The 9,489-nt window shown below is 57.8% G+C and overlaps 1 protein-coding gene across 2 annotated transcripts; it reads right to left on the bottom strand.

Annotated features, from left to right (window-relative positions):
• Positions 1-282: 282 nt before the first annotated feature.
• Positions 283-2,593, bottom strand: FAM181A (family with sequence similarity 181 member A). 2 transcript variants are annotated; one of them, XM_025982558.2, is made up of 2 exons: positions 2,383-2,593; positions 283-1,663 (listed from the first exon to the last, which is right to left on the bottom strand). In XM_025982558.2, the coding sequence occupies exon 2, from the start codon at positions 1,574-1,576 to the stop codon at positions 698-700; it is 879 nt and encodes a 292-aa protein (XP_025838343.1). In that variant the 5' UTR covers positions 1,577-1,663; positions 2,383-2,593; the 3' UTR covers positions 283-697. The 2 variants fall into 2 exon arrangements, with proteins under 2 accessions (XP_025838343.1, XP_072618322.1); XM_072762221.1 differs by lacking the exon at positions 2,383-2,593 and adding an exon at positions 2,170-2,276.
• Positions 2,594-9,489: the final 6,896 nt, after the last annotated feature.

The following is a 9,489-nucleotide window of genomic DNA, read 5'->3' as shown; positions in this document are numbered from 1 at the left end:
GTTGAGACTACAGCTCCGCCTCCCCTGGTACCAGCCTCCCTAGTCTCGAGAGCACTTGGGACCTTCGGGACGTTCAGGCCTCTGCCACCCTCTGCTCTCGGACACGGGCAAGCTGAGCATCCTCCCCTGGCCCGCAGTGCCCATTCTCTGACACCACAGAGGTCTCGTCTCAGGGCCATCCCTGGCCTCCCCCACAGCCAGCTGCCTCCCTCAGCTGCCCTCTGCCTGGGCCCAGCCAGCATTTCTTAGCCTGGGGACTATCCAACTTCATGACATCCAAGATGTGGAAACTGCAAAAGAAATGTCTTTATTCTTTTAACTTTCTTAATATTTACCAAAAAACCCAGAAAGAACAGAACTGAGAGAGTGGCTTACACAGTGGGTGGCAGATGAACAGATGTGTGCCTCTGGCTTCCGGAGTGGCTGGCAGACCAGGGCAAAGCCCCACTGCCCAAGACCCGCACAAGGACAGTGGGACTCTGGTCTGGTCGGAGAGAGGCCAGCAGAGCCCAGCCCCACAGCTCCCAAGGCTGCAGAGGCTGCCCCAGCCGTGTCCTCCCCCTCCCACCCACACACAAAGGAAAGGGTCCCGAGAGACCACACCACTGCTCAGCTGGCTCTGCACATGGAGCGCTCCCAGGGGGCTCCCCAACACCCCCACGGGCCAGAGGTGGGAGCCGAGGCCCTGCCAGCCAGGCTAGAGGTAGCCGAAGACATTGAAGATGGGCGGGGGCACAGCGGGCTTGGTCGGGATGGGCTTCAGAACCACGGGTCTGTACACTTTCTGCCCCGGCCCATCCACGTGCTTGCAGAAGTGGGCCAGCTCCCCGGGGGAAGCGGGACTTTTCCTCCACAGGCCCAGGCCGGGGACTGGGCTCTGAGGCAAGGCCCCTGGAGGACCTGCGTAGACGGGCTGTCCATGGTACTGGAAGGGGCAGCAGCTCCAGGCATTGACTCGGCCCACCAGGGAGACCCCAGACATCTTGAGTGGCTCCTTTTCAGCCGGTGCCCTTGGGGATGTGGGCACCGGGGCCATCTCAGGATCCAAGGGCTCCAAGCCTTTGCAGTGTTTCTTACTCTCATAGGGAGGTCCCTCCCTGGGGCCCAGCCCCCCCTCCAGCCCCAGGGGGTAGCTGTGGGTGGGCCGAGGCTCTTCCCAGAAGGAAGCAGGCAGCTGTCTTTTCCTCATGGGCACCTGGCCAGGCCTGGCAGCTTCTGGGTTCTGCCTCTGTAGGGTCTGCTCCTTAGAGAGACATTCCTCCCTGTAGGGGTTCCCCAGAGCTTTCTCCTTGCAGCCCCCACCCTCACCGGTACTGGAATCGTGGCCAGAACCGAGGGGCAGCCTCCCGGGCCGGTCCTCGGCTCCCCTTTTCAGGTGAGGCTCGGCCCCTCTGCCGGGGAGGCCCCGAGGAAGCCGGGAGTACTTCTGGGAGAAGCGTTTAAGCTGCTTCTGTAGGTACTTGCGGTGATCCACTGAGCGGCGGCAGGGCGCAGACTTGTCCAGGGCTGCCTTGATGTCGCTGGACGCCAGGTTCACAAAGTTCAGCAGCATCTTCACGTCACTGTCGGATGCCATCACCAGGGGACCACTGCATGGGGCTTTCCATGAAGAGGGCGGGCTCTGCTGGTGGCTGGCAGCTCCGGGGAAGGGCACAGAGCTGACCTGGGGGCGGGGACACTCGGGTCGTTGGCGGTCCCTGCGAGCACCCGCACCCAGCCCTCCCCACGGGCTGCGGGGCTGCAAACAGTGGCTCCGGCCCCGGGAGCCCTCGATCCCGAAACGGAGTCCTGGGTGGCAGGCCGCTGAGGGTGTCCTCAGCATCTGCGAGGGCACAGGCAAGCAGCAGTCGGGCTGAGTCTGTTGCCCTTTACTTGCCATGCTCAGAGAGGCTGGGCGACTTGCCCAAAGCGGCCCAGCTACAAGTGGCATTGCTGGGGCCCGAGCGCAAGGCTCCGCGGGCCCAGCCCACCGTGGCTCCCACACACCACGCTGCCAACGTGCACCACTTGCCAGCAAGGTTTTTATTTTCTGAGCCGGGGCGACCACTCCACTTTCAAGCAAGGCCAAGCCCCCTCTCTCCCTGGCGGTGCCCTCCTCCTCCCACCCCCGCCCCCAGCCCTGCTATCACCCCCCCTCGCCGGTCCCCACGCTCCACCCCCAGCGCTCACGCAGGACAGGCAGGACCCCTGTCTGGCACTCAAGCCTCGGCCTGCCTGGCGGGCTGATCTCAGACTGCGGGCAGCGGGACTCCCCCGTAGAAGCATCTGCAGCGATTTCATGCCTCCTGGGCCACCACCCGAGGCACCTCGCCCCTCCCCCAGGCCCCAGCCCGCCCCACGCCCCCACCCAGCTGGCTGGAGCCGCCCGACCTCCACACTGACCGGGGGTGCAGGCCGGCCCCGGGCCCCGCCGCCGATGTGGCCTGGCAGCTTCCCCGCCGCAGACCTGGGCCAGGCCCGGCGTGGCCGGCGAGCTCCGTGCGTCCGGCTGGAAGCGGTCGTGCAGCCCTCGAGTGGGCTGGATGGAGGACGAGTCCCCAGAGCTGGGGGGCCCCTCAGGCCAATCAGGAGCGCCTCTCCAGATACAAAGCATCCCAATCAGGCGGCAGCGCCCCGTTCCCACATTCTTTGCCGTCACAAATTGTCACCATGGGGACCGTCACAAAAAAGACAGCTCCCAAATGCAATCATTTCCCGGTAAATTTCTACCCTTCAGCCCCTCCTCCCCTTGACCTCGGTTCCCTGGTTTCTTGAGGGGCCAGTGTGTGTGTGTGTGTGTGTGTGTGTGTGTGTGCGTGTGTGCGCGTGCGTGTGCGTGTGTGTGTGTGTGTGTGTGTGTGTTTAAAAAGTCCAGGAGTGAGGAGGGGCTGAGCCCAGAAGAGTGGGGTTTGCATACCTCCCCCAAAGACTCCAGGCCTACAGCTGCCATGCTCCAGTGCAGACAGACAATCGGACGGGGTAAGCCGGGGCGGGCTGCTTTCCCCTCTGTCCTTGAGTGTTGAATGTCTCTCCCTCTCTCTCCCCCTCTCTGTCCCGGTCTCAGTCTGTCCCTCTCTCCCTGTCCCCGGCCCCCACCCGAGGCACCGGGCACTGGCCAGCCTGGGAGGGCAGGCAGCAAGCACGCTGGTGTCCGGGCAAGGTAGCCGGGGAGGGACTCTCTAACGAGGTGCTGGGATATCCATGGGAAGGGAGCCGGAGCTCTCAGGAATCTTGTCTTTATGTTTGCTTCCTCAATTGAGCTGCACAAAGCCTGAATTGCCCATTCAGCGCGGCCGGACAAAAGGCTGGCGTTGCACGGTCCCCTTGCATTTGTAGTCAAACAGTTAGGGACTTAAATCGAGTCGTCATGATGGAGAAAGAGGTGGACAAAGCCCATAGAATTGCCATCAGCAAACATTTTCCTGTGTCATATTAGCCAGTCTCCATGGCTCCCCCTGGCCTGGGGACAATGGCACAAGTTTGCACACTTGGCTACTGTCACCGTGCCAACGCCGGCGGGGCCGCAAGCGGGCCGCTCTGAGTGAGCAAGGGAGCCCCGAGCCGGCCGCTGGCCCTGCCCACTGACTGGCCGGAGGGAAGGTGAGGCCGCCGGCGGAGGGCGGAGGGCGGAGGGTGGCTGCCTGGGGAATGCTGATGGGCGCGGCCTCCGTGCCAGCCGCTGGTGGCCCGCACGTCCTGCCTTCCTCTTGATGCTCGGCCTCCTCTTCCCTGTCCTTCCCTTCCTCGTCCATTCCCTTCCCTCCCACCTTCCTCTGCCACCGTCTTCTCCTGTCCGCCGGTCAGCTGAACAGTTGGTGGCCTGTACCCCAACCACACTTCTGTGCCACCATCTAAAATCCCAAGGACTCCCCTCTGAGGTCATGGGAGCAGGAGCTGGGCATGCCCAGGGGACTCACCCAGGAGGATGGTCCCAGCTCCTCCTGCCGGCCAATAGGCAGCTGCTGCCCGCACACAGTGGCCTGGACTCAAGCCACCTCCCTCTGTGGCCTGAGGGTCCCTACAACGGAACGAAGGCTTTGGAGGAGAGGGCCCTGCACCCACGAGCTGTAACTCAGTCTAAGCATTTAGGATCCGGTGCAGTATTCCTCATTGGGGGTGCTGGGGAAGCACAGGCTGACACGGAGGTGTCCTTGGGCTGGAGCATCCGGGACCATCGGCCATCACAGGCCCCTGGACAGCGACTCCTCTCTGCAGCAGTGTGACAGCTAAATTGCTGTGGCTTTCAGCCCCTGAGGTTTGGGGGTTATCTCCGCAGCAGAACCTAGCCCAGCCTGACTGGTAGGGGCAGGAAACATCCTTTTTGCTCCAAACCAGCCCTTACACAGGGCTGTGCAAGGTCACCAGGTTGGGCTCCCTGCTGCTCGCTGCTTGGGGGTCAGGGTGCACAGCTCGGCCAGTGTTCCGATTCCTCCACAACCCAGCGCTGGCCCACTTAACCACGTTCTGTGTCATCCTCTGCCGGGGCACTGGCCCCATCCCAGCCCGTTCCCACCGCGGCCTCCTGCATTCTCTGTGTCAGCTCGTGTGCTGCAGCCTACCTGGCCTTTCCTGCTGGTGACGTCATCCCCTCGCTGCTCACACAATAGCCAACCCCCAAGGTCGGGGAGCTCTGTGGGGTCCAAGTCCATAGCTTAAAAAAAATCATTCCATAGCTCTCAATATGGGCTGTTCTACCCATGTGTTCTTCCCACTTGCTGAGGAAAGAGGGAGGGACGGAGGGAGAGAGGAGGGAAGGATGGAAGGGACGAAGAGTTGGAAGGAAGCGGATACTTGGGGGCATCTCATAAGTGCCAAGAGCTGCAATCAATGATTACACGTGGACGATCCCGCCTGACTCCATGACAGCTCAATGCGTCATTTACCGTTGCCATTTACTCAGCAGGAATGGGAGGCGGAGCTGCTTTCCCAAGGCCTCGCAGCCAGCAAGTGGCAGAACTGAACTTGAGGCTGCGTGCACAGCCCGTGTCAGTCCCACCGCACACTGCTTCCCTGAGCGCCTACCGGGGACCAGGCACTGATTAAGTCCTGGGCTGTCGGGTTTGATGGCATCGAAAACCAGATTTTATATGAAAGTCCTGGGTTCGTCTCTTCTGTCCTCTGTCAGACTGTGACTCTTGACACCTGCTTTAGGAGCACAGAAGCTGCAGCTCTTTGACATCAGTCGAGGGGAAAGAAGGCAGCGGTGAAGAACTGCGGCCTGAGGTCCAGATCCGTGGCCCTACCGTGACCTGGCCACACCTGGGCCTCCGGAGGCCTGCGACCCAGGCTGGGGAAGCTCCTCTGGGTTTCTCTGGTAGGTCATACGGACAGATGGAAGATGTCCATAATACTGACTCTGCCTTATTCTAGGGAGACTTCCTTTCACAGCACTTCTCTCATGTGGCCCTGCATCTGGACGGGGTGGGACTCTTTTCCCTGTGTACATTTGGTAACACGCCCAAAGACAAGCCACCCAGCTCAGCACTACTTAGCCAGCACTGTCCTCTTGGCATTCTTCAAGGCCCAGCTCAAACATCCCCTCCTCCAAGAAGCCTTCCACCAACTTCCAGCATTGCCAAAGACACCCTCTCCCATCCCTGTGTGTATAGATTCAAAATGAAGTCGATCCTCCTTGGCTTAACACAGAAAGCCTCTGGTAATCGGACCCCCAAACGGGCCCTGCACAGAGTAGTTTCTCACTAAATGTTTCATGAATTAAATATTTTGCCCATTCCACTAAATAGAATTTATCCTGCGGACTGGAAACAACTGCTTCCTGCATTTGTTTATTTGTTTGTTTACCATTTGCCCCACCCACCTCCACCCGGGGTGAGCTCCATGAGAACAGGGCACAACCGCTGTCATTCATCGCTGTATCTCCATGGACTAGAATGGCCTTGGCACAGAGCAGGACTTACTCAAGGACCCTTGTGATTGCTGTGGCTGCACTTGACAACAAATCCTCTGTGCTCCTTTGGGACTCTGAGGCATCTCCCTGCCCCAGAGAGGGCAAGTGAGTGGTGCTGGCTTGCCCTTGAGAGTCCTTCCTGGTCCTCTGCTGTCATGAGTGCCTGTCTCACACCACTGAGAGGAACACCCTAACTTTCCTGGGTTTCCCACACAAACTACCAGGGGCCACCCATCCAGAACCTCTGGTTGTCATCTGATGTAACCCACTTCTAGAATTTAGCCAACACAGCTGCTGATTGTGCCCAAAAGTGAGAGGGGACAGTCGACAATGACATGCACCGACCCAGCCAGAAGGGACGCGGTATGTCATCTGGGGCAGTGGGCTTTCAAACTGCATTTACGCAGAGAAGCCCGTTAAACAGCCTCGTATGGGTGCCCAATACATAAAACAGTGACAGCGACAGGCTAGGAGGTCAGATCTATTTTACGCAGGCAAATGCATACTTCCCGCTGATTTTGCAAACAGCAGATTCAGATGAGGAAGATGCTGAAGATGACCTACAACTTTGAAATCAGGGGCTGCGGATTACGGTCTGCCACCAGCCATTTTTTGCATTGGTTCCAGAACCTATAGAAATCTCAACTTAGGGATCCCCGGGTGGCTCAGCAGTTTAGCGCCGCCTTTGGCCCAGGGCATGATCCTGGAGACCCGGGATCGAGTCCCACGTCAGACTACCTGCATGGAGCCTACTTCTCACTCTGCCTGTGTCTCTGTCTCTCTCTCTCTCTCTGTCTCTCATGAATAAATAAAATCTTTTAAAAAAAAAAAAGAAAGAAAGAAAAGGAAAGAAGAAGGAAGGAAGGAAGGAAGGAAGGAAGGAAGGAAGGAAGGAAAAAAAGAAAGAAAGAAAGAAAGAAATCTCGACTTAAAAGACATAAACAGCTAAAATGATCACTTTTTAAATCTACCATACAAGCTCAGATCATCATCCAGTGAAAACCATCCACCCAAGAAGCTTCATTATCTAGTCCCTTGAGGTGTTAACCAGTAACTTACCACACCAGTCGCCAGCCTAGTGTGTTGGCTTGCGAGCTCTAACTCGTTTGAGTGTGTTTATTAGTGCAGTTTTTAGAACGTAACATTTGCAATCACCAAAAACAATTTGAAAGGAAACTTTACCTTTCCACACCTCTGTAGAGAGTTCTGTTCCAAAAGATGGGCCATCTTCTCACTTTAGACGTGAAGTAAACGAGGCCCAGACTGGGGAGCCGATTCACCCAAGAGCCAGGTAGAAGCAGGACTACGATGGCAGCTCTGTCCTGCAGCCGGCCACCTGGTCACAATAGCAGAGAGCTCAGAGCTCAGCCCTGGCCTGCACTCACCACTCGATCAACGTATGTAATATGTACTAAGCCACTTGTTCAACGGATGAGAAAATTGGCCCAAGGTCCTCCGGTCAGTAAATGGCAGTGCCAGGAATGGGATGCGGGCAGCCAGGTCCAGACACTTGATGGTGACCATCGTATGATACCGCTCCCTAAAGACCCTGTTAACCAACCGGCTGGCCCTAACTCCCTCCTGGGGGTATTGGTAACCCGGAGACCCAGATGTGCCCCTCCCGGCCCTGGAGAGTTAAGTCTGACCACCTCAACGCAGGAAACACACGAATGCCACCGCAGAGGCACAGAGGCTGGGCCAGCACTTTGTGGACCATGACATCACAAGATGACTTATGTAACGGGAGTGTTTCTATCAAAGACCTGCCGAGGCAAGCTGTCAGCTGTAATCAGGACAGACAGGCTTTCCACTCTCTTGGAATGGGAGGCGTTGGGGTGAAATAAATTCCTTTGGCTGCCAGGCCGGGGGCTTCCTCTGCCCTGGCGACCTCCCCTCACAACCAAGGCTGAGCACCGGCATGGCTGGAGACCTCATGATGCCCTGAAGAAGTCACAGCTCATCTGGCCTGTCCCTGCCTCACTACCCGCACCCCCACCCCCCGCTGCCCCGGTCACAGCCCAGCCGCAGTGACAGAGACAAGCATCAGTGTGACCATCTTTAAGGCTGAGCTAATCGTAGCTCGCCGGCGGAGTGGACAATGAGGATTAAGAGAAATCATCTGTGACAAAGACTAGAACAATGCCTGGCTCGGAGTCAGTGACCTTGCCCCAGCTCTTCCCCTCTGCGCTGTGTCCACAGCTGCCCAGGGCACCCCAGCCTGGGCACGCCTCACCCATAAAGAGGGGCTGATGTGGCCAGAATGACACAGCAGTCGTGCCTTCGTGCCCCTCTCGGGCCACCCCATGAACCACCGCCTCCCCCATGGTCCCGGCTACCAGGCCGCAGGTCCATCACCTGGACTCTCTCTTCAGGAGCCTTTCTGGTCTATCTCTTCACCCCACCCAGGGCTCAGCCAGGAATGAAAAGTCCGTTTAATCTCAACTGCCAACTCAGGTTTGATTGGTGATGGCTGGCAGGTGCCCTGTGGAAAGATTCCGAGGCTCCAGGGACTCAGCAGTTAGACTGACCTGATCAGCTAGTCATGTCTTCCGTGGGCGTGGATGGAGATGGGCCGGCTGGTGCCAGGGGTCCCTGCGTCCAGCTCCCCGCTCACAGGCTGCAAAGCCAGGGGCGCAAAGCTTGGCCTTCTGATAACCCCTGGGATTTCAATCAAGGGCACAGAGTCTTAGAGAGTGAAAAGTGACTCCTCCAAGTCCTCAAGTGCTCCTCCCACTTCCCAGACCAGAGCTCACTGATTCAGTTCAGCAAACCAAGACCAGAGAATGGAGAATTTTGGAGAATGGAGGCAGTGAGAAGTTTAGGATGCTGGAGAGGAGAGGGCACCACAGGGAAGGGCCAGATGAAGTCAGGAAGAAGGGCTGAATCCTCCGTGTATTTTTGCGTGCAGGAGGCACATAATAAATGCTTGTCGAACAAACCACCACATGGAGCAAAATGACCCCTTGGTTTCTAAGCTATCTTGGGGGCTCCGGTTGCCAACCACACAGAGAAGGCAGGGCTTCTGATTTGTCCCCTCTGGCCTCACGGCCCGGCCTCCACCCACTCCCTGGATCACCTGTCCCAGTTTGGTAAGATATAGGGAGCAACCTTTGTCATCTAATTTTTATTTCCTGATCTCTGATCGCAATTCTCTCTGTAGCCCAAATCCAGTCCAAAACACGCATTTAAAAAATTATCTGAATAAAGTCTTGCCAAGAGAGGGACATTTGCACAATCAGCGATTCCCGGGCTCCCTCACATGGTGCTGGTCAGGTCAGAAGAGTCACTACAGTGAACTCGGGAGCCCCCTCACCTCCACCTGAGCAGAGAGGCTCAACTCCACAGGTCAACATCGTCGAACATCACCCCCTTGGATGGCCTTCCAGTGCTTGGCACGTGGTACGTACTCCCTGGCGCATATTCGTCACCTGGAAGCAGAGGTAGTGTGTGCATCTTAAGAGTCAGGCAGCCATGGGACCCCTGGGTGGCTCAGCAGTTGAGCATCTACCTTCGTTCGGCCCAGGGTATGATCCAGGGATCCTGGGATCGAGTCTCACGTCTGGCTCCCTGCAGGGAGCCTGCTTCTCCCTCTGCCTGCATCT

The sequence above is a fragment of the Vulpes vulpes genome, chromosome 6 (assembly GCF_048418805.1).
Source record: "Vulpes vulpes isolate BD-2025 chromosome 6, VulVul3, whole genome shotgun sequence".
NCBI classification, from domain to species: Eukaryota; Metazoa; Chordata; class Mammalia; order Carnivora; family Canidae; genus Vulpes; species Vulpes vulpes.
This window is presented reverse-complemented; position numbering and strand designations above follow the sequence as displayed.

What these genes read in the sequence shown, in the direction of transcription:
- FAM181A (XM_072762221.1), bottom strand. Translation starts at nt 2,265, where the DNA reads ATGCTTCTACGGGGGAGTCCCGCTGCCCGCAGTCTGAGATCAGCCCGC. An exon ending in AGGGGTCCTGCCTGTCCTGC is followed by an intron (nt 1,664 to 2,169) that starts GTGAGCGCTGGG and finishes CCCCGCCCCCAG; the next exon opens with GTCAGCTCTGTGCCCTTCCC.